The 24,509-nt window shown below is 41.9% G+C and overlaps 1 protein-coding gene across 10 annotated transcripts in view; it reads right to left on the bottom strand.

Moving 5' to 3' along the window:
• Positions 1-24,509, bottom strand: part of DMD (dystrophin) — a 1,019,805-nt gene that overhangs the window by 661,623 nt on the left and 333,673 nt on the right. For all 10 annotated transcript variants that reach the window (XM_081003446.1, XM_081003453.1, XM_081003448.1 and 7 more), the window contains exons 4-7: positions 18,908-18,985; positions 16,997-17,089; positions 13,936-14,108; positions 8,070-8,188 (exon numbers count right to left, since the gene is read on the bottom strand). In XM_081003446.1, coding sequence (XP_080859572.1) covers positions 8,070-8,188; positions 13,936-14,108; positions 16,997-17,089; positions 18,908-18,985 — 463 coding nt within the window. The remainder of the gene's footprint in view (positions 1-8,069; positions 8,189-13,935; positions 14,109-16,996; positions 17,090-18,907; positions 18,986-24,509) is intronic.

Raw genomic sequence — 24,509 nt, 5'->3', positions numbered from 1 at the left:
TGAGCAAAAGCACAGTCAGGCAACTGTAAATTTGCTTGTACAGTTTTCTGGTTTTGTGCAAATCTGATATCTATCTTTCTATCTATCTATCTATCTATCTATCTATCTATCTATCTCTATGGCCAAGCTCCTGATGCACCTTACTGGAATGCTGGAAACGATATGAAAAAAACTATAAATTATTAGCACATACTTCTCAGACTGCTGCCCAATATAACTGACATAGAAATTGTTAATGGGGTTTGCTTGTGCAATCTTCCAGTTTTGTGCAAATCTGAGGAATCAAAAGAACAAAATACCCCTTCATTCAGGAGTTCATTGGTAATTGTTACGATCACGGTCGGAAAAGAAATAAAAGTACTGAGGAAGTAGTGAGTACATAAAAGGGACTGGCAGAAAGTGACAGCTGATCCACCCCTTCCTGAAGCACCAAAACAAATAATATGCAGCCCCAAATTGAACACTTTGGAGCCTGATTCTCCCCAATTTACTGAATTATCCCCATGTTGGATAAACCTGAATTTACAGTGGGAAAGCATTGAGATTGGAGTTGCCTGAAGGTACTGACATGTGGACTACACAAATCAGATGGGCGTATAAACAGCGGCAAAAACAGAGTAAACTCCAGTGTGTCAAGCCCTCAGCATTATTTCTACAAGAAATAGAAACAGAGAGGATAATAATGCTGTTGCCAGTACCATCCATTAAGAGTGATCTCTCCATATTAATAGAAGCATTGGTACATAACATTTAACTAGATCAATTATTTGGGAAACTTTATTTTTCAATTTGTTGTATGCTAAAATTACATTACTCATTTTTACTGAGCAGATGGAATTGTAGGCTGATTATGATTTTGAATCCTAGCAAATAATTGGTACTAGAAAGCGTAATAGCTCATTTCAGCTAGGATTGTTATTTATACACTTTTTCAGATTTATGGTTTAAATTAAACATACAGCTATTTACTTTTATTTTTATAGTCATGATTTCTTTAGAAAATGCCACGCTCTCACCAGATAGCATTTTCATCTTTAAGTCAACTATTTGGCTACTTCAAAATCTCATGGCTGTCAAGATGAGTTCTACCACTTGTCAGCACAAACATCAGACTTAGGCTCGTTGGCACAGTGATGACTGATTATGCAATAAAACAGAACTGAAGAAGGGAAAGTGATGAATGCTCCATAAATGAAGTAATTTTAAATCACACAGAATATATTACAACATGGTGGCAAGGTGGATGAGAAAAATAAGCACAGAGTTTTTAGTTAGGTGGTACAACTCCCTGAGTGGCTCCAACAACTCCCTGCAGGATAAGGGCTTTTTATGGGGGATTTATGTCGGAACAGGGTGGGTCCTAGAGAGCTCATTAAGGGAGGAAGAGTAATAAATCAATGGCTGAATCCAACTCCCCACCTTTGCTCTAAACTATAGTTTGGCTTAGCAGAACATTCAAACTTGTTTGTCTGTCAGACATCCAATTATCTGCACATGCTCCTCAGTTAATGTATATTTGGGCCTTACTGACAAAGGTCCGTATAGTTAAAGCTATGGTTTTCCCAGTAGTGATGTATGGAAGTGAGAGCTGGACCATAAAGAAGGCTGATCGCCGAAGAATTGATGCTTTTGAATTATGGTGCTGCAAGAGACTCTTGAGAGTCCCATGGACTGCAAGAAGATCAAACGCATCCATTCTGAAGGAAATCAGCCCTGAGTGCTCACTGGAAGGACAGATCGTGAAGCTGAGGCTCCAGTACTTTGGCCACCTCATGAGAAGAGAAGACACCTTGGAAAAGACCCTGATGTTGGGAAAGATTGAGGGCACAAGGAGAAGGGGACGACAGAGGACGAGATGGTTGGACGGTATTCTCGAAGCTACCAACATGAGTTTGACCAAACTGTGGGAGTGCCTGGCGTGCTCTGGTCCATGGGGTCACAAAGAGTCAGACATGACTAAATGACTAAACAAAACAAAACAAAAACCCACCTGCAAAAGGGAGCACAAAATTTGCATATATTTTCATGTTCACAAAACATATGCAATTTGTACGCAAATTTGGGACATTTTTGATGAGTTCAATAGAGGGCCCCAGTCCCCATGAAGTAAACTGGTCCCAGAAAAACAAGCTGACACCCTGGAGGCACAACAGATATACACTTCATCTTCAATATAACATCATGAATTTATGTAAACAAAAAAATGTAAATTAATTGCAGTTCATCCATTCATGCTTAGCCTGAAAACAAGTAGGACTAGGTAATCCTGAAGAAATGGAATAACTAGGCATATAACAGCAGTATACGTGTATGTGATCTAACCCCATCCTTGAATTTTAATATTTGATGTCCTTTCATATGACAGTCAAAACTCCATGTCAAAAAAGAGATAATTGTTTACCTCTTATCTGCCTTATGGGAGAGTTGTTTTTTTTTAATAAAAAAACCAGTGAGATTTAAAGATTAATAATCCCAATTCTATTAGGTGCCTAACCGTTAATCTTAATTAATTCCAAACAAATGAATTTTACAGTATTTCATTGCCACTGAATTACATGTAATACAGAGATTTAACTATCTTATTCCATAAGCATACAAAACAGGGAGCAGGATTTGAAGATAAAGAAAATAATTACATAAAAGCCTAATTGCAGCATTTAAGAAGGTTAGCTCAGAAGCAAGCCCACTGAATGCAATGGAACATTTTTCACCCCAAGCAGGCGAGCCTAGGATTGCAGCCTAAATAAATGAAGTTCTATGACTCTCAATTCAAAAGCAAATTCCTTAATCTGCATATGGTATATAATGTTGGCTGCAATCCTAGACTTACTTTCTTGGAAGTAAATTCATTGAAGTCAATAGAGTTTACTTCAGAATAGACTAGGAATGTGGTGTGAGTCAATATGACAGAGAAGTGGGGCTGTAATCCTATACCCACTTACTATGAGGTTAAGACTGATTAAACTCAAGTTACTTTGGGATAAATCTGGATAGGATTAACTCTCTGTGGTATCATTCAATATTTGAAACGTAAGACAAATGTATGAGGAGGAAAAATGTGGAATCAGAAGAAAGAAAGAAAGTACTTTCTTGGGTAATTGCATTTCAGCTGTTGGAAAGCTTCAGGCAGGGCCTGTCTTCCGCTTAACCAGATTTGAACAGCAAGTTTCCCTACGGGTCTGGAAATCATTTGGCTAGCTTGTCCTCCATTTCTTATTGCTACACTCAAAACAAATGGTTTTTTTTCCTGAGGAAGAAACCCTGCTTAAGTTTAAATTTTGCTTTAAATGAAATTTTGGTGGTAAGTCTAAGATCTCCAGAACTAATTAAAAGACAACTTTTTAGAAACACTGCAGTATTTTTCTTTACTAAACACCCACCCACCCAAAACTTTGAAGGAATATGTCAAGTTAGCACAAAATCATTCTGATGCACTGTCCCAAGAGAGCAATACATACCAGAGCCTACAGAAACTGAGGCACCTTCACTATTTTAAAATGTTGTGTTTATTTGAAAACTTTTTTTACCTCTTTTATAAACTGATTTTTATTACACTGCAATTTTGGGAAATTACAAATAAAATGTAGTAGTGGCTAAGAAACTGAGTATAGGCGTGTGCCCAAGCAACACCTAGTTTTTCAGAAAACTGGGGATCACAGCGAGTAGGAGAGAATACAGGGCAGCAATTCTGCTTCCTCAGCTACCATTACTAGTGGGGAAGTGGGTGTGAGGAGAGACAAGATACTACTCTCCATGAAAATAATATTACTGACTGATAAACTATCTGCGTTAAAAAGTCAGATATTGTCTATATTACAGATGAAATACTGTAGGGAATAGATCAATATTGAAAAAGTCTCAGCCACCACAAACATGATTCAGGCAATGTGGTTATGCTGAAGATAAAGGCAAAGCACTCCAAAAGCAAAGCACTAATGTTTTGCACTCTTCTTTCTTTCTTTTTGCGATAGTGGCTTTTTGCGGCAATGCCAATGACATAGATTCTGATCTGCAGTTAGTGTGGGGATCAGCACTATCCCCATGTGGTTTCTGGGTGTCAGGTATGCCAAAAAAACAACTGGGAAGCAGCAAGAGAAAAACAATACGAGTATGAAATAACTGTCCCAAATTGCCTTTGAATGTTGATGATGTTAAATCACACTGCAAGTATTCCCAAAAGCTGCCTCCATCATCTTACCACTGGAAGGTTTAAGAAAGAAAGAAAGAAAGAAAGAAAGAAAGAAAGAAAGAAAGAAAGAAAACATATGGTCTCCACAAATATTTGACATGTTTTATGAACAGATGTCCTCCCTATTATGCTCCATTTTTATTGGCAATCATGTTTATGGGCAACCATTATAAAAAGATATTTTTCACAACTCTGCCTATTGTGCCTTAATTATTCTGAAAGAATGAAATTAGCCTATTCTGTCTCTAATACAAATGATTAGTAACCTTAATTTGCTTGTTTCCAGTATAGTTGAGACGGGCTGATCCAAGAAAAAGTATTATCTTAGCTGCACTATGTCTCATTTCATAAAACACACACACACACACACACAGAGAGAGAGAGAGAGAGAGAGAGAGAGAGAGAGAGAGAGAGCTAGCAAAAATGGATTAATATATTATCTTCACTGCTTAAGCCAGGGTGGGGGACTTGTGACCCTGCACATGTTCTTCGACTCCAATTCCCATCAGCCCGAGCCAGCATGGCCAATGGCCAGAGATCATTAGAACTGTAGTATAGCAGCATTTGTAGGGCCGCAGGTTCCCCACCCCTGTCTTAAGCATTTAACTATTCACATAAGCACTCCATTAAACATCTAAAATGTTAAGGTACAATTAATATAATAATAATAATAATAATAATAATAATAATAATAATTACACAGGGCCTACACATGAGTATGTGCTCTAAGTGAGGATGTGACAGAAGCCCATGCAGAAGCCCCACCCCCAATATCCTCAGGTGCTTGTGCTCCTTCACATGTTTAGAAGAATTGAATTAATAGGACTTACTTCTGAGTAGACATGGTTAGGACTTGGTCATGATTTGGGTCCCACTGATTCATGTAAGAATCACGGAAATTAATGAAGCTTAGACCATTACTAATTGTTCAATTGATTTCAATGGAAGGAACCTAGCTTAGTTTAGATCCACCTCTGGGTTTTGTCTGTATACATCAGGCTTCCTCAACCTCGACCCTCCAGATGTTTTGAGACTACAATTCCCAGCATCCCTGACCACTGGTCCTGCTAGCTAGGGATCATGGGAGTTGTAGGCCAAAAACATCTGGAGGGCCAACGCTGAGGAAGCCTGGTATACATAGTAAACCTGCTCAATGCATAAAGCTTGGAGCTTCAATCAGACACACAGACAATTTAAAAATCAACTGCATGCTTATTCAAACACTTCCATACTATTAGAAGGCAATCATAAAAATAGTGCGATAATTTCTTCAGAAGAAGCAAATGGCAAATTGTACTGAAAACTGTAATGAAACTTTGAAAAATAGAGCAATAAAACAGTGAATGCACTGTTTCATCATTTTGAAAAGGTGGGTGGGGGAGAGTACAAAAAATAGTGTCTCCGTTACAACTGAAGTCTCATTTAAAAACATTTCCTTTTCCATATTTATGAGTCGATTTATTATCACCCAATTGACCTGTTAGGAATTTAATTATGTATGAAGTACTTCATAATAAGTAACTATTGAGGGTTTTAATAGACATATTAAGTTACTGCATTAATAATATGATGTCAAAAAATCAGGGCCTTCATACTGGGAGCAGGAGAACATTTAAAATCAGCATTTCAATTTGGAAACTGCTTCATTAGTATGTAATATTCCTTATTGTTACATAACTAAAAAAAGCTACCCTGATGTGTGCCTTTGTGCTACAGATCCATCAGTATTCTTACTCTGGCCCATTGCTCCCTAGAATACTAATGATGTACCTCTAGATAAATATACATACATTTCCCCACTCACTGGATCATAGTTTTAGACAACTGTTTACCAAGCTTACCAGGAGACTTTCTGTGATAAGCATACAACCACATGAAAAGATGACAGGATTCAGCCCAGTACTGATAGATTGTATTTCTCACAATGGAAGTAGCAAAATTCACTTGTGAGTGGCCACTACAAATAAATGGTTCCTCACATAGTTGCATGAATATTTTTCATATTTCTATTAGATGCATTTAGGTAAAGAAGCCTTTCCTCTGTCAACCAACTACCAATTTTAATAATTTCTCAAATATGAATATTTACACCCTTACCTACCAAACATAAATATTATCATTTTCACCAAATGAAAAATAACTTTGTTTGCTGCTTTGTTTTTGTGGGGGTGGGCTGGGCCAGGTCACAAGCAAGGAGTGGGAGGCTGCACTTTACTGCAGCCCAGAGGAATGAGGTTAAATTGTAAAATATAAATATGTATCTATCGTATGGATCTTGCGTATCTTTCTGGAGCTAATCAGAAGCAGTTTATAAGAAGAGCAAGCAAAATTTTTAACAGAGTTGTTTGCCCTGGTCCTCATTTAGAACACAGAAAGTGTGCTTGTGCAGTTAAACTATGACCTGAGTTTGAGAGATGAAGCTAAATCAAACGTATCAATCTTTCCAAGTTTCAAACAGACAGTGTATGTATTTCTAAATGCACCCTTAGCCTAGAATATTCATTTATAATGCATATTGGAACACTTCTTCAGCTGAAAACTGTACCACAAAATTCAAAGAAGTGTGAAAGTCGAAGGATAATTACAGTATGTTCCAACCTGTGTATTAGTTCAGGAGGTGCAAATTGAGTCAGTCCACTTCAAAATGGTGACCAAATGAAATTCTCTTCCATCATGCAGTGTATGTTTTGCTCTGATATGCTTGCCTGAGGCCTAGTGTGCCAAGAAGATCTGCATTGGTTAATTAAAGGAGATTTCATAGAGGGGAATTTTCTGTGAGAAGACAATTTTTAATTATTTAACAGAATTTGTCCAATACTCAATGATTAAAAAAAACCTCTAAGCAGTTTACATAACACAGCTGTGAGCACAATTTTTATCTTAATTAAATTACTTGAGCTGTTTATGTAAAATTGTTATAAACAGGTATACAAGTGATGTTTGTAGTGCAAATATGTAAGCCTACACACATACTACATAATGGAGGTGAATTACAATAAAGTCTGACAAAATTTCCAAAGCTAGAATTTCCAGTGTCAAGGCTTAGACCCACGACACAAGAAAGAAGACCCTATATTATATTAATAGTGTTTCTTCTCACTAATTAACAGCCAAATGGGTTGTCTTCATATCCGCTTTAGAGAAGAGGACAATATTTGAATGTGAAATGTTATTTCCAAGCTTTATTCTGTGTTTCCATGACCAATAATTACTACACATTCCCTATTATTAACAAACAATTGGTAGACTTCAGGGTAAGAGCAAAACTCGCTATTTGGGGGCTCACTTTGTACTTGAACAATCACCTCAAAAGTCAGAAGCAAAAAAGAGAAAGCTAAAAACATACACAAAAATAATTCAGATTGAAACACGGAAGATATAAAAAGTTCAAACTTTAGCACTCCTCCTCAAAAAACCCTTTCATCCAAACATCCAAAAAAGTGAAATTAGTATAAAAAGAATAATGAATGATTCATGAATCATTGTCTGTGAATAACTTAAACCAGCTCTTTACATCCAAATTTAGGACATAATTTCAAAAATGCTGATGAAGTGCAACTTCTATTGTAAGCAATAAGAACTGCAAATCTAAGCACCTTTGAAGAAAAACAGCTACTTTACCGTGGTGCTTAACAAAGAACATACACCTTTAAAAGTTTGCTGTAAATCCAGACGTGTTTGCTTAAATCATTTTGAATCTTAAGGAATTAATTATACTAGGTGAGTAAAAAGCAACCTTAACTTTGAAGTTTCAGTAAACTAAATGAAAACCTGTTTGTGTGGTGCAACTATAAAAATGAAAGTGGATAAACCTTTTCCCTAGCACCTGCATGGAGAAAATTGATCATACACTTACAAACAGAACCTGATGGACACTAACCTTCAGGATCAAGGAGTTTTTCGATTCCTAGGTGTCGCTTGGCTACGTTGAATGCATGGTCTAATCGTTGTACAGCTGACTGTTGGCGAACCACACTATCCCAATCAAATAGATCTGGTCTGAAAAGAAAAGGGAAATCTTGTAAAGTTACCTATGCAATTCTATGTGCAATTCTAGATTTGGAGGGCTAGTCAACTTCATCACAGGGTTGGAGAGACCCTTAATTTTGTTTTTATGTTTTTTTAAAAAAATCATTTTCTACCTCATACAAAATTAAAACATTCAAACAAGAAATTCAGCTATATCCGTGAAATGCTGCAGGCCAGTCTTAAATGTTTTATAGGCAGGGATCAAATTACAGCTTAGATAAACAGTCTGGGACCCTATACTATTAGTTACACTGTTTGCAGTATAAATAATTCTATTAATTTTAGACACCCTAGTTTTAGCTAAGTTACCCATTAGGACAGGTAAATTTGTTTTCAAGATTACAGAAGACGGAAATCTAATCCTACTCAATTAAATATGTGTTCTATTCAGTCTATGGCAGGTGTGGTGCCTGCGCCTTAGGTTCAACAGATTTCTACCTGCTTCCAACAGATATGGACACACAAGAGCAGCACAATGAGACATTAGAGGGATGGGAGGCCTAGTTCAAAACAGCTGGAGGACACCGTGTTGGGAAGGGTGCTCTGACTCAACCCAAGCAGCTAAGAACTGCATAACAATCCAGTGAGACAAATTAATCTGAAAGATAGTGACTCATTCCACACTTTTTGCTTCATGGCTAAGCAGAGAGTTGAAAAAGGTCATCTGGTCATCTTTGCATTTCCTTTACAAATACAAAATACAGGAAATATTTTAAATATATAACATCATTAATAAAATGCTGAAAGTCAGCATCTAATTATCCTTGAAAAAATGTTGGCTTCCTAAAAATGAAGTGTATTCAATTAATAAGTGAATATTCTCGTTGAATGGAACCATTCCATACATAGCAAGTATTTTCACAGGCAGCATTACTGGAACAAACAATGAATCTTTTTATTGCTACACCTTGTTAGGGAATGGTTTTCTCCGGAGACTACCACTAATGGAATTTAATGCAAACAGACCTTTAAACAGAGATGTATTGACTATACGTTATGTGGACTTGTATAAAGGGGCCGTGTTAACACATTGCACAAGATATTGGAGAAATGCAATCTCCTGATTCAAATCTAGTTTTATGCCTGATACTTAAAATTTCATTCACAAGCATGAAGACTGCAATGTGAAGTTCTTCCTTTCAGAATTATTAAAAGCTTTTGCTATTACAACAGTTTCTTATCTTTTGCAAAAGGATTTCTTTAATTATTTTTTTTGGGGGGGGGGAGGGGAATGTCCCATGATCAAAAGCAGAGTAGTTTCAGATGTGAAATGTAAGTAAATATGAATGGTAACATGCACAGGAGAAAACATAATAATCCACAAAGAACATATTAAAATATCAAAAAACAAACAAACAAACAAAACCCGCTTTTCCTGGATTTATTATAGTAGTGCTTCTAAAACAGTGGACCAAGACCCACCAGTCAGGATTGAGCCATTTTTCAGTGGGTCTCAGTGCCATGGTCTGCTCAGTGCTTCCCCACTTGCCAGTCCATAGTCTTTTGATTGTCCCAAGGACAGCAGCAGGGAAGCAGTATATGACTATTTTAATAAATTAAAATAAGTATTATTAGACTTTTGGGTCAGCTCACCACATCAGATGTCGAAGAAATAAACAACTTTATGATATTTAGAAAACATATGAAGGCAGCCCTGTTTAGTGAAGTTTTTAACGACTGATGTTTCAATGTATTTTTAACCTTCTGTTGGAAACCGCCCAGAGTGGCTGGGGAAACCCAGCCAGATGGGCGGGGTAGAAATAATAAGTTGTTGTTGTTATATAACTGAAGACAAAGCATTTAAGTGCTTCAGTAAACAATGCACCACAAAGACATACTGTAGTCTATTCCACATATAACAATAAACTGTGGTTTAACCGTATGGGAATGAGCAGCAGAATGAACTTCAAGTTTTCATGGGTTAGGGTTACTGCAGCCAGGAGGAGAATCAGAAGCATTCACTTCCTGTTTTAAACAAACCAGAGTTTGTCACTTTGTATGAACAGGGAGAACTTGGGTTAGTTTAGGCTCTGGTTTGTTAACAAATCAGGATCATAAACCACAATATTGATTTGTTTCAAGAAGCCAAATTTCCACAAACCATGGTTACCATAACTACTTCCTGGAAGTGGCTCTCGAGGAAGGAGTGGAATCAATGAAGTACAGTGCCCCAACTGTAACTTTCCCAAGACACTCCAGAAGGACTCTGTGGTCAAGCAGAGAAAGGTGGACCACACTCCCTCAATTTCTCTCCGAAGAAATGTCATCAACCACAGCAACAAAATTAGTTTAATGCCAAGGCCAGGCCTGGAGCAAGACTGGAATGGATCCAAGTAATTAATAATCACTAGACGTCTTGTCTATGGTTTTTAGCTGTCAACTGAAGACCTTTTTTATTCACCCAGGCTTTCGAATTGTGTTTCAAATTGTGCTTTAAACTTCTTATTGTGTGACTGCTCCAAGAAAAGGCGCGTGTTTTAAAAGGTTTGTCCTGGGTGGGTCCCAGTAACTGTGGGAGGAGATGGGAGGAGCAAAGCAAAATAGGCAGAAAGAAATAGGCTGATAAGGTAAGTGGATGTGATGAATAAAGATTTCTGTATGAATCACTAAATATATATTTCTTATGGATAACAGGGTAGATGCAAAAAATATTGCAGGGGAATTTCACTAAGTTCTGTTTGAGAACCAATGGTCAAACAAATTGAGAAGTTGTCTTTATTGCTCATAATACATTACAAGTAAGTTGATGGAGGGTGGATTTTGAAAAAACACTTGTATGGAAGACATACATATGTGAAATGTATTCCAGAACTCAGGCAGCACCAGACTTTTAAATATGGGACTGTTAATATGGGACTTTGCATTAATTTGAATTTATAGCTGAAAAGCATTATTAGCACAGCACTAAGATTTACTATGCCAGCAAATAGACTCTTAAGAGGGTATGTACCTAGTGCTAAATAAATAGAATCACAAATCACCATGTTATGACAGAACAGTAAAACAAGCACACACAAAACACATATTTTTAATTACTGGGGGACAACTCTCATACCCAACATCATCCCCAAGGCCAATAACTATTGAATACCATTTTCAGAGACACCTAATGAAAAGATGTAGAAGACAGTTGCCACAATTATTCTCACCATTCAACAAAAGGTACTCATTTTTATGCTTCCTCTGCTATTCTCCCTCCCTACATTTTACTGTAAAAACACCCGCCTTTCCCCCCATCAAAACAGAGCCAAAGAGAAATTTATCAGTAGCAATTTGCACTTGACTGACTGTGATGCAATTATGTTGACTTTTAAGTATCTGCTTTGAAAGCATGTGCTTGGAGGACTACAATCCGGTTCCACTAACCAGAGAGATAAGAGCCATTTTCAGCAATGTGGTCAAATTAGTGTTGTATTATGTAGGCTGCCACATAATGCTAGGTGCTCCTCTCAGGCTAGGTTTAAGGTCACTCCTGCTAGCTTTAAATGCCTAAATAATAAATTAAGTCTTGCTGTGTTGCTTCTATGAAGGTGTGTAATTAAAGCACCAAACTGTTATTAAGTGTCTTGCAAGCTATCAGCTAATGTTTGTTTCTATTATGAACACACACAGGGGTGGCTGTTAAATGGCCAGGAACATGTTTCCATAGTCCCAGAAACAACCAGAACAATACTCTCTTTCCTGCCCCCTGCAACAAATCTTTTCAACTGAAAACACACTTATTTGACAACGGATTAAAAGACAACAATGTTGTAAGGGCAGATGGGGAGCAGGGGGAGGATCAGAGCAAGAAACTGTTCTGTTTCCCAATTGCATTGACAGGGCACCTTTTAAAGAGAGTTCCCAAATTCAGGAAGGTATCATTAGGGCTGCCATATACCCGGAATTTGCCATACACCAGGATTTGTCTGTCAAAAATGGCATCTAGGAGATGTGTGTGTGTGTGTTTGTATTTATATATCGCCCTATACCTGGAGGTCTCAGGGCAGTTCACAGAACAAGATCAACATAAAAACCACAATCAAAAGAAAAACAACAACCCAATGCCCCCCCCACAAGAGCCACATTTTAAAAGGGCATAGGATGTCAATCAGATCAACCAAAGGCCTGGTAGAAAAGAAACGTTTTTGCCTGGCGCCTAAAGGTATATCATGAAGGTGCAAAGCGAACTTCTCTGGGGAGAGCATTTCACAGATGGGGAGCCACTGCAGAGAAGGCCTGTTCTCGTGATGCCAGCCTCCGGACTTCTCAAAGAGAAGGCACACGAAGAAGGGCCTCAGAAGATGATCTCAGGGTGCGGGCAGGTTCATATGGAAAGAGGCAGTCCTTGAGGTATTGTGATCCTGAGCCATTTAAGGCTTTATAGGTCAAAACCAGCACTTTGAATTGGGCCCGGAAACTAATTGGTAGCCAGTGCTGTAGGACCAGGATCGGTATAATAAGCTCAAACCATCTTCCTCTGGTGAGCAACCTGGCCACTGAATTCTGCACTAGCTGAAGTTTATGAACCATCTTCAGAGGCAGCCCTACATATAACGTATTGCAGTAATCTCACCTTGAGGTTACTAGAGCATAGACAACAGTAGTTAGGCTATCCCTGTCCAGATAGGGGCGTAGCTGGGCCACCAGCCGAAGCTGATGGAAGGCACCCTGTGCCACCTGAGCCTCAAGCGACAGCAAAGGATCCAGGAGTACCCCCAAGCTAAGAACCTGCTCTTTCAGGGGAAGTGTAACCCCATCATTTTGAAACCTGTTAAAATGTCCATGAAAACCCGGGCGTATGGCAGCTCATATAGGAAGCAAAAAAACTTATTTTTTTATGGAGATTTTGTGTTCAGATTTTCACTTCTTGAAATATGGCAACCCTAATATCATGGCCCTAGACTTTCTTCATTTCAGACCTTGGAATAGACCTAGTATTTGGCTCTTGTTCTGCTTTTAGAAAAAGCCATCTAACTGTACCTGCGCTTCAAACCTCTGTGCATGAAGCAAAACAAATAAACAAAAACCCTTGCATCTGAACTTAGCTCTGATTGTGCAGGAAAGGGGGCATTAATTGAAAAAGGACCAAATATGTGAGGCTCCTTTAGTTTAGAGGAAAATACTGATACTGTGAAGAGGCATGATGGACCAGTATAATATTATGAATAGTAAAAAGCAAGGACTAGGGGTGATAGGAGAGCCACAGGTTCCACATCATTGGCATAAAGAGAGTTAATGTAGACCAACATTCCTATGATAAGACTTGGAACTCTGGTAAGACTAGAGATCATCCACAACAGCAGATTAACAACAGGCAAAAAGGAAGTAATTTTCAAAGCATAATTATCTTGTGAAATTTATTAACATAAGATTTGGCAACTGTCACAATTTTATAAACCTTTAAAAGCAATTAGAAAAATTAATAGATAGATTTCTATTATTAGCGGCAATTAGCCATGATAGCTAAATAGAGCTTTGTGAGCACTGGCAGCATGCCTCTGATTCATGGATGCTGAAAGCAAGTAACAGAAGATGGCTTACATGCTGCCCATATCCCACCCTACATCCCTTGTTTGTGCATTTCTGAAAGGCCTCCAGCTCCCCACTGCTGGAATTCAATAATGTGGATTAGATGGACTTGCTCCAGCAAGGTGATTCTAATAAAGTATTTTCAATTCACATGATCACAGCAAAAACAGAGGCATTTGGATGTTAATTTGTAGCATTTCTCTTACCTGTGACTGTGGATGAGTGCATTGAAAGCCAAACCATCACACCAGCTACTGGTGAAATTAACAACATTGACCTGCGGATAATTCTGAGTTGATTGACGGACCCAGCTCAGCAAGATCTTTTCACTGTTTGTCTGTTGCAGTCCAGCCATGATGTTTTTCATTACATCTTTGACCTGTGTTGGAAGACAGAATTTTTATCAGTAGCCAAGTTTATTTATCAAAGGCAACTCATCCCCCCCCCCCAGTAAAACTTGAGTTTCTTTTACTTAACTCTTAAGTACTTGAATACTCAGCACAGTGATCCGAAACATAAAAAAACAAATGAAGGATACTGAAGAAGCACTGGTTGTACAGAAATGAAAGGGGTTTTTTAAAATAAAAATAAGAAAGGATCATTGCTCTTCCTACTGTCATTTTCTCCTTTCTTTAAATATGCAAGAGGATAAGCACGATGCACTGTGGCAAATCAACCTAACTTTGACTTCTGCACTATTAGCAACATTTATTTTTAATTTGTAGTCAGGGCCAGATTTAGGTTTGATGAGGCCCTAAGCTACTGAAGGTAATGGGGCCTTTTATACGTCCAGCTGTCCTTTGTCAACAACAAACTGTCGCTGTTTTTTTTGTGTTGAATATATGCTATATGGTAATCTATGGACCTAATAGGTTTCTAAAGCCGTTTGCACATAAGAAAAATATGTATTTTATCAAAGTAATTGTTGAACTGAAATACAATTAAGAAGAAGTATATTAATAGTAACGTTATAATGGGATCAAAATAAATAAATTATATATTACATGAAATCAATCAGTAGGCATAAGACTCATACCCCTAGTCTGTGCTGCGCGATCACCAGTCTACAAGCACTCTTTAATATTAGATAACAGGTACAATAGCTTGACCTACATTCAACTGTGCTGCACTGTAGTCTGCATGCTACATGTTGCCATGCAACCAGTCCATGCAGAATGTAGGCACCCTATATATAGAAATGAACAAACCAGTGATATTTTAGGGAGCAGGCTAGCTGGCAGGGCCCATTACTTACATCATAGGAGCCTACACAACACAAAACAAAACAAAGCGCTGTTGCTGTATGTAGGTTTGATTTTATTTGTTTTTAATCTTATATTTTGGAAATGTACATCCAGGTTTTTTTTCCTTTAATTTTTTTGGGGGCCCCCAAGAGAGTGCGGCCCAAAGCTATAGCTTGTTTAGCTTATATGTAAATCCGGCACTGTTTGCAGTACCCAAAGAGGCCAAGAATTTCCACTGAAAATTTGCTGAACTGTGCCATCATGAAAGAAAACAAACACAGGCTACACATTTAATGTAACAGATAGGTAGAGCAGTCGTTAAGAGTCGTCAGCAGGCTCATCTCAGCTATCTGCCAATCTCCCATTCCCACCACCCTTCTGAGTAATACCCCTCCCCACCTTCTCACTATATAGAAGGATCTGGCAACTTCTGTTTCAGTGTATCTGAAGAAGTGTGCTTGCACACGAAAGCTCATACCAAGAACTAACTTAGTTGGTCTTAAAGGTGCTACTGGAAGGATTTTTTTATTTTGACATTTAATGTAAGTCACTGAAACCAAACCCTCGGAAGAGACGCCATTCCAGAGATGGTTTGCCACCAGAGAGAAGGCTCTATCCCACACTACTGCCCCCTGTACTCTAGGTTGTAGCTCAGAGGCTGAACATCTGCTTTACATTCAGAAGGTCAGAAGCTCAATTAATTACTGGCATCTCCAGGTAGGAGCTGTGGGAGACTCTTGCCTGAAACTGTAGAGAGCGGCTGCCAGTCAGTGTAGACAATACTGAGCTAGATGGACCAATGGTCTGACTCAGTATAAGGCAGCTTCCTACTTCACCTGGTGATGGGGCCATGAGAAGGGCTGTTTTGGTTTGTCTTAATGCAGGGGGCAGTCAACATGGAGAGGGGCGTTCCTTCTTACATTTGGGCTCAAATAGTTTAGAGCTTTATACATCAGTACCCTGAATTGGACTTAGAAATGTATTTTGCAGTATTCTGAATATTAAATTGTCTGGTATAATAATAATAATAATAATAATAATAATAATAATAATAATATATAAAAATAATTTATTATTTATATCCTGCCCATCTGGCTGAGTTTCCCCAGCTACTCTGGGCAGCTCCCAATCAACTGTTAAAAACAATACAGCATTAAATATTAAAAACTTGCCTAAACAGGGCTGCCTTCAGATGTATTTTAAAAATAGGATAGCTGCTTATTTCCTTGACATCTGATGGGAGGGTGTTCCACAGGGCAGGCGCCACTACTGAGAAGGTCCTCTGCCTTGTTCCCTGTAACCTTACTTCTCGCAATGAGAGAACCGCCAGAAGGCCCTCGGCGCTGGATCTCAGTGTCCGGGCTGAACGATGGAGGTGGAGACGCTCCTTCAGGTATACTGGACCGAGGCCATTTAGGGCTTTAAAGGTCAGCACCAACACTTTGAATTGTGCTCGGAAACGTACTGGGAGCCAATGCAGATCTCTCGGAACTGGTGTTATGTGGTCCCGGCGGCCACTCCCAGTCACCAGTCTAGCTGCCGCATTCTGGATTAATTGCAGTTTCCGGGTCACCTTCAAAGGTAGCCCCACATAGAGCGCGTTGCAGTAGTCCAAGCGGGAGATAACTAGAGCATGCACCACTCTGGCGAGACAGTCCGCGGGCAGGTAGGGTCTTAGCCTGCATACCAGGTGGAGCTGGAAGACAGCTGCCCTGGATACAGAATTAACCTGCGCCTCCATGGACAGCTGTGAGTCCAAAATGACTCCCAGGCTGCGCACCTGAATTGCCATGAAATGACTGCATAATACTTTGAAAGGACACTGACCTCCTTGACTTTTATTAAATACCCAACCTGGACACTAAAATTAAGTAGCGAACAGTCTCCTTGTTTCCTCTCTCTATCACTTATTGAAACATTAGGATGGATTCAAAACTGAACACCGCCTGAAATACACAAAGTAGATGTATCCCTTGATTATTAGGGATATATCCAAAAAGTGTTCTGTGAAAGACTGACTCACCTGCCAGTGGAGAATTATACTCCAGATCAATCCAAGAGTCAGTTTATGATTGCCATCCACAATATCTGTGCTGCCGATATTCACCAGATCTACCTGTCAGAGCAAAGCAAGGCAAAGCAAACTTAGATAAAATTATGTATCAAATGCAAAAACAATGAACATTAAAATAGAAGTTAAATGAGTTTACATTCCCAGAGTAATGGGCAAAAGAAACAGCTGCTGAATAAAACATAAGCAAACCTGTTAAAGCCTACGGATTTGATAAATACATCAAATTAGGGCTATGTGGTTTTGTTTGCATATTTTCTACTATTTAGCTTTTAGTGGCAAGTAAACAATCCAGAGCATATTTCATAACCTGATCAAATAATTATCTGTCATAAAACAAATAGTACCAGGTATTTTAGGAAATTGCACTTAGCAAGGATGCAATTATTATATCACAAAATAAACATATGTCGCAATAATTAAAAACAAAAAGTAATGCATATGACAACAGAAAATAATATTTATGGGAACCCAGCCACTTCAACAGCAATTAACATAGGCTCATTTCTTTCTCTGCCTTGTAAAGTTTTCTTAGATGCTTCCCATTCAGCTTTCAAATAGGAGAAACTAACAGAGACATACCTGTACTAGACTGAGGAATCAACTACTCAAAGTAACCAACTTGGTTTCATTTGTCATTCCTTTTATAAGGAAAATTCATTCCCAGGTCCAAAACTGCACACATTTCAGGTGAATTACAGGTAATGATAGAAATAAACCAAGACCGTAAATGACTAAATCTAGCTATTGATCTATACTGCTATATAAGTGAGTACCCCTTAGCATACTCTTGAGAGTCCCATGGACTGCAAGAAGATCAAACGTATCCATTTTTAAGGAAATCAGCCCTGAGTGCTCACTGGAAGGACAGATCCTGAAGCTGAGGCTCCAATACTTTGGCCACCTCATGAGAAGAGAAGACTCCCTGGAAAAGACCCTGATGTTGGGAAAGATGGAGGGCACAAGGAGAAGGGGACGACAGAGGACGAGATGGTTGGACAGTGTTCTCGAAGCTACAAACATGAGTCTGACTAAACTGCGGGAGGCAGTGGAAGACAGGAGTGCCTGGCGTGCTTTGGTCCATGGGGTCACGAAGAGTCGGACACGACTAAATGACTAAACAACAACAACAACCCTTTAGCATGGTATTTAAATCACTGAATTATTTGAATATTCATTCAGTAGAACTTTCCAATTCCCTAGTTGAACAAGACAGCAAGAGAGGGGTATTACTAGTAGTTTTATTCTGGAGATTAATTCTTATATGTTCTTATAAGTTCTGGAGATTAACTCCTATATGTTCACCAGTACGGACTGAAATTTCAGCAAATTATTTCATCTGAGAGGGAGAACACATTCTATGGCTTTTAGAGGCACTGCACGTTTACAGATGGAAAGCAAGGCTTAGGAGATAATGAGTTGGAACCAGACTTGCTCCTGCATGAACCTCCTTCCATTTCCCACCTGGAACTGAATTTCAATAGAGCCTTACCGCCAGAGGAAGGCAGCAAGGTAGCAATTTTAACCAATTCCTCCTTCCCTCTGCAATTCCCACCCACCATGCTATCAACCATGTTGTTTTCAAGGCTCTTCCAACACCACCACCTTCTCAAGAGGCACAAGTGGCTGCAGGAGGAAAGAAGACTTGTCACTTCCAGCACCAGCAAAACACATTTGAACGAAAGTCAGGATCCAACCAAGCAGCTTCTTCAAGGCTATTTATTGAAATAATGCCTGATGTGGGATTAGCACTCGGATCTTATTTATTGTAAGGCATACTCCAGAAGCAATTTTTCATATCTGTTTATTGAGTTCTCCTCAACTCTCTATGTGAGTTATGAACCCATGTAAATATTTACTTACATTGTTTTTCTGAAGGACTTGTAGTGCTTTGTTGACGTTGTTCAAGGCATGAACTCTTGTGGAGCCCCTTTCTTTACCCTGTGAATATGCATAGTGAGAAACAAGGAAATATTATATATTAAAATTAAAAATAATGTCTCACAGACACAAACAGCACAGAAGAGCCTAAAATACCAAAGAATGTCAATCCTTACTTCAGTAGTATATTTTTCTATGGCATTTTACAATGGCCCTACTGAATGAGGGCAACAGTGAGACAAATTCAGATTGTTTTAATTATAACAGATATTCTTTTACATACGCCAGTTGAGGACTGCTACCAGGGAACAGCATTAAACATATATTATATTCTCCAAGTATATATTTGAAGTTTGCCATATTAACAATATATGAGCATTCTTATGTGAAAAAATGAACACAATAAAAATGGGCGGTGACTGAAAGAAAAGAGAGTGATGGATTACTAATAGTCCCAGTTAACCCTTTTATTGTAGACTCTGTCACAGTGCTAGTAATTTCACATTCACGACAAGATTTAAAATGTCAGGAGCTGCGATACTGCATAAAATATATATTTCTACAACTTTTATTTAAAAATCTAGTTTTGAAATTTGGAGTTATAACCTTCAGCTACTATCCCTGCTTCATCTTTGATCTGAAATGGGGAAGAATGCCTTGCAACATTTTAATTGAAGGAGGCCTACAGTATATTTTGAATACTAATAACATTCTTGCCTAGCAAAACAAAACTTTTTTGAAGTTTTCTGTGGGAAGCATGCAAGCTTCCCACTATCTGTTCTCAGTCTGCTCAGGGAAAAAGAAGCAACTAGATTAAAAAAGAAGAAGTTATGTATAAAGATGCAGTGGACCATGCTGACAACTAACCTATTGATTTATAGATTTATACACCACACAACAAACAAATGACCTTATCCAAGCAAGTGCTTGTGTGAGGATGTTCGGTTGCACCAAGGAATTTTCCTTCTGGGGGATTCCCCCCAACCCTCTGGGGCAGATTTAGAGGGGGTGCAGGTGAAGTGCAGAGGGAGGTGATGTTCCACTGTGTAAGCAGAAAGCATTGCACCAGCAGAGGCTCAATGCATCTAGGCAGTGAATTTGACACATTCATAAAACAGCATGAAATACTTCGTCAACTTCTGGACAGTGAAACACAACAACCAATGACTGAGCTGTACATCAGAAAAGGTCTATGTAAGCCGAAGAGTCTAAAAGAAAGTACTGATGGTGCTTGCTTAATAATATTAACAGGCAAGGAGCTCCACAGCTTAAACACAGCACAGTAACTGTTATATGTCTTGTAGAAGCAAAGCAAACATCATGTTTGCTTAAAAGTGTCTCTTGTTATGTAGTGTAGTTTCACCCTGGGCCAACAGGGGGATACTGTATATAGTTTTCACTCAGGTCTGTAGATAGTTTTCACTCAGGTCCGCGCCAGTTATTTTAGGCGGGAACTCTGGGCTGTTGTGGTTACAACGTTGACAGCCGGCTGCCTATAAATACAGGCCGGCTGAGCTGTTCGCAGTCAGTTCTATTCCAGCTTACCATAATAAAGAGCTACTTGAAGAAATCGCTGTGCCGGCTGCTATGTCAACCCACGACTCAACACTGGCGACGAAGGTGGGATGGATGGACATCAGAGCACAGCCAGATGCGGCCAGCCTCTGAACTGAGCTGAATCACTGAGCTGAATCACAGAGCGAAATCACTGAGCGAAATCACTGGGCAGAACCAATTCAGAGCTGACTGTTCTGGCTAGAGCACTGTGTTCCATCCATCGCCCTTCACGCCGGCATCGGAATCATGGCTTCACTTGTGCCTCTACTGCCGTTTGCACCAGCCTCTGAATCATGGGACTCCTACCTCGCTCGGTTCGACTGCTACCTCCAAGCCAACGAGCTGACAGCAGTATCAAAGGATCGGAAGCGGGGCCTATTCCTCAGCCTCTGTGGGCCTGAGGTGTTTGAGACGGCCCGAGCGTTGGTTGCGCCTGAAGCAGTCCAGGCAACACCATGGGACACGATCCAAGAGAAGCTCCGCAACCACTACGCACCAAAGCCGTCCAAGATTGCTGCCCGCCATGCGTTCTACCACCGGAACCAGGCAGAGGGGGAGTCAATCAACAACTACACCACCGCCCTGCGACAGGCTGCAATGCACTGTGAGTTCCGAGACTTAGACGATGCCCTGATGGATCGAATCGTCTGCGGGGTCCGGGACATCCATCTGCAACGGCGCCTCCTAGCCAAGCCAGACCTCACGCTACAGAAAGCCATTGAGGAGGCTGTGGCCTCAGAAGCTGCTGAACGCTCCGCCCAGGAGATCCGCAAGTCCAGCAGCCCGCGTCTTGCTAGGGAGCCAGTTCCGGTGCATCATGAAGAGGCCAGCAGTGAGGAGGCATCCTCCAGTGAAGACGATGACGTGCACCAGACAAAGCGGGAGCGCAGGAAGTTCCAACAGAAGTCCAAGGGCCAACCGGAATGTGCTGGCTGCGGAGGCAACCATTCCCGTGCCAAGTGTCGATTCAGAGACGCCATCTGTAGGAAGTGTTCCAGAAGGGGCCACATCGCTAAGGTCTGCCGATCGGCTCCGTCTGACACCCCCCCTTCATCGACTCGCAAGTCCAAGTCTTCACTCCAGTCTGCCAAGGAAAGTTGTTTCGCTCTCACCAACTGCCGCTGCCCGTCTGGAACCACGATTGGCCAAACCGACTCGCCTACGCGACGCAAGCTGAACGTCACGGTGCTCATTGAAGGAGCTCCATGTGACATGGAGATCGACACCGGGTCTGCCCTGTCCATCGTGTCATGGAGCACCATCAAAAGACTGGTACCCAGAGTGTCCAAAAGGCAACTCGACTCTCACCGCGTACACCTGAGAGACTACCAGGGAAACGACATTCCCGTGGTAGGCGTTGGCCGGTTCCGGATCGCCTTCAAGGATTTTTCGGGCCTGCTCCGGTTGGTGGTGGTCGAAGGTCAGCGGCCAAGCCTCCTAGGGCTAGACTGGTTTGATGCCCTCGGCCTGGAAGTCACCGGCATCAACTGCATCTCTAATGCAGAGACTGAGGGTCTGGTCAAAGACTTTGCCGAGGTTTTTGACGGCACCTTGGGCCAATATACAGGTACGCCCATCTCCTTTAGCCTTGATCCACAAGTCGCCCCCATCAAGCTAAAATCACGCCGGGTTCCCTTTGCTCTCAAGGCTAAGGTGGACGAACAACTGGACAAACTGATCGCCCAAGGAGTTTTGGAGCCGGTTGACCACGCAAAGTGGGAAACCCCCATCGTCACGCCTGTCAAGCCAGATGGGTCGGTGAGAATCTGCGCTGACTACAAGTGCACGATCAACAAGGCACTTCAGCAGCACGCTTATCCGGTTCCTGTTGTCCAACACCTGCTGCATTCCCTGGGTGAGGGTAAGGTCTTCGCTAAGCTGGACCTTGCCCAAGCCTATCAACAACTGCCAGTCGATGATGCCACTGCTGAAGCCCAGACGATCGTCACCCACCGGGGGGCATTCCGTTGCCGCCGGTTGCAGTTCGGGGTGAGTGTGGCTCCTGGCATCTTCCAAAGCCTTATGGAGCGTCTCCTGCAAGGGCTTCCAGGCGTGGTACCATATTTTGATGACGTCTTGGTGTCTGCAGACTCACACCAGCAGCTGTTCGAGCGCCTCCGTGCCGTGCTGACCAGGTTCCAGGAGGCCGGGCTCAAGGTAAAGAGGGAGAAGTGCCAGATCGCCGTTCCACAGGTAGAGTTCCTGGGCTATCTTATCAATGCCTCCGGTCTTCATCCAACCACATCCAAGATCCGCGCTATCCAGCAGGCCCCCACTCCAAAGAACAAAACGGAGTTGCAGGCATTCCTGGGGCTGCTGAACTTTTATAACATGTTCCTGCCCCACAAAGCCACAGTGGCTGAGCCTCTTCACCGACTCCTTAGCACTAAGACGCCTTGGGCCTGGGGTCATCGGGAGACGGCGGCCTTCAACGCGGTCAAGGCTCTCCTTTCTTCAGACAGTGTGCTGGTACAGTACAGTGAATCCAGGCCGCTGGTCCTTGCCTGCGACGCCTCACCTTTTGGCATCGGGGCTGTCCTTAGTCACCGTTTTCCAGATGGAAGAGAAGCACCGCTCGCCTACTTTTCCAGGACACTATCTCCGACGGAACGGAATTACAGCCAGCTCGACAAGGAGGCATTGGCACTTGTGGCTGGAGTGAAGAGGTTCCATGAATACCTCTATGGCAGGACTTTTGACCTCATCACTGACCACAAGCCACTCCTGGGCCTCCTCGCCGGTGATCGTCCAACTCCACCGGTCCTCTCACCACGCATGCTGCGATGGACTGTTTTCCTGGCTGCCTACCACTACCGGCTCATCCATCGCCCGGGGAAATCGATGGGCCATGCCGACGCCCTCAGCCGTTGCCCTCTTCCAGCATTTGTGGAAGACCCGGCTCCAGCTTCATCGCTCCTTCTGATTGAGGATCTTCCGGCAGCGCCTGTATCGGCTGCCACTGTGGCCTCCGCATCTGCCCAGGATCGCACCATCAGCCGGGTGCTCAACTGGGTGTGGAGGGGGTGGCCACAAGGGCCCTTTGCATCGGAGTTCCAGCCCTTCGCAACCAGACAACATGAACTCTCAGCTCATCGCGGCTGTCTGCTGTGGGGAGACCGCGTCGTGATTCCCCAGGGACTCCGTCAGCGCGTCCTGGAGGCTCTGCACGTTGGCCACCCGGGAATTGTCAAAATGAAGGCGTTGGCTCGGTGTTACGTCTGGTGGCCTAATATGGACGATGCCATCACTGCCTGGGTGTCCGCCTGTCAAGCGTGCCAGGAGTCGAGGCCTGCACCACCGGCAGCTAAGGGACACACCTGGGAGACGCCAAAGACACCCTGGTCGAGGGTGCACATCGATCTGGCTGGCCCCTTTCACGGCCGGACCTTTATGGTAGTGGTGGACGCCTATTCCAAATGGCTGGAGGTCGCCCTGATGCCCTCCACCACTACCGAAGCTGTCATCCGGGTGCTGCGAGGCCTGTTTGCAACGCATGGGTGTCCTGATGTCCTTGTCTCTGACAACGGACCGCAGTTCACGTCAGGCACGTTTGAGCGATATCTTTTGGGACTGGGCATCCGCCATGCCCTAACGGCACCCTTTCATCCATCCAGCAACGGGCAAGCGGAAAGAATGGTGCGCTCGACAAAAGAGGCACTGGCGCGCCTGGACCGGGGAGACTGGCATGAGCGGGTCGCCGAATACTTGTTCGTGCAACACATCACCCCTCACGCGGCCACAGGGAGGAGTCCTGCTGAACTGCTTATGGGCCGCCGCCTCAGGTCACCGCTCGACCGGCTACACCCAGACTTTGCCGTGGCTGAACCCCCAGGCTGTGCCAACGCACCACGGTCATTTGTCCCAGGAAACCAGGTCTTTGCCCGGAACTATGTGGGGGACATCCCTTGGGTGCCAGCCACAGTAGTGGGAGTCACTGGACCTCGCTCGTACCAGGTGGCACTCGAAGACGGACGCTTGTGGCGACGGCACGTAGACCAGCTTAGGCGCAGGGTTGGGGACTTGGACA

The sequence above is a fragment of the Podarcis pityusensis genome (genome assembly GCF_964106645.2).
Source record: "Podarcis pityusensis genome assembly, chromosome: 4".
Taxonomy (NCBI): Eukaryota; Metazoa; Chordata; class Lepidosauria; order Squamata; family Lacertidae; genus Podarcis; species Podarcis pityusensis.
This window is presented reverse-complemented; position numbering and strand designations above follow the sequence as displayed.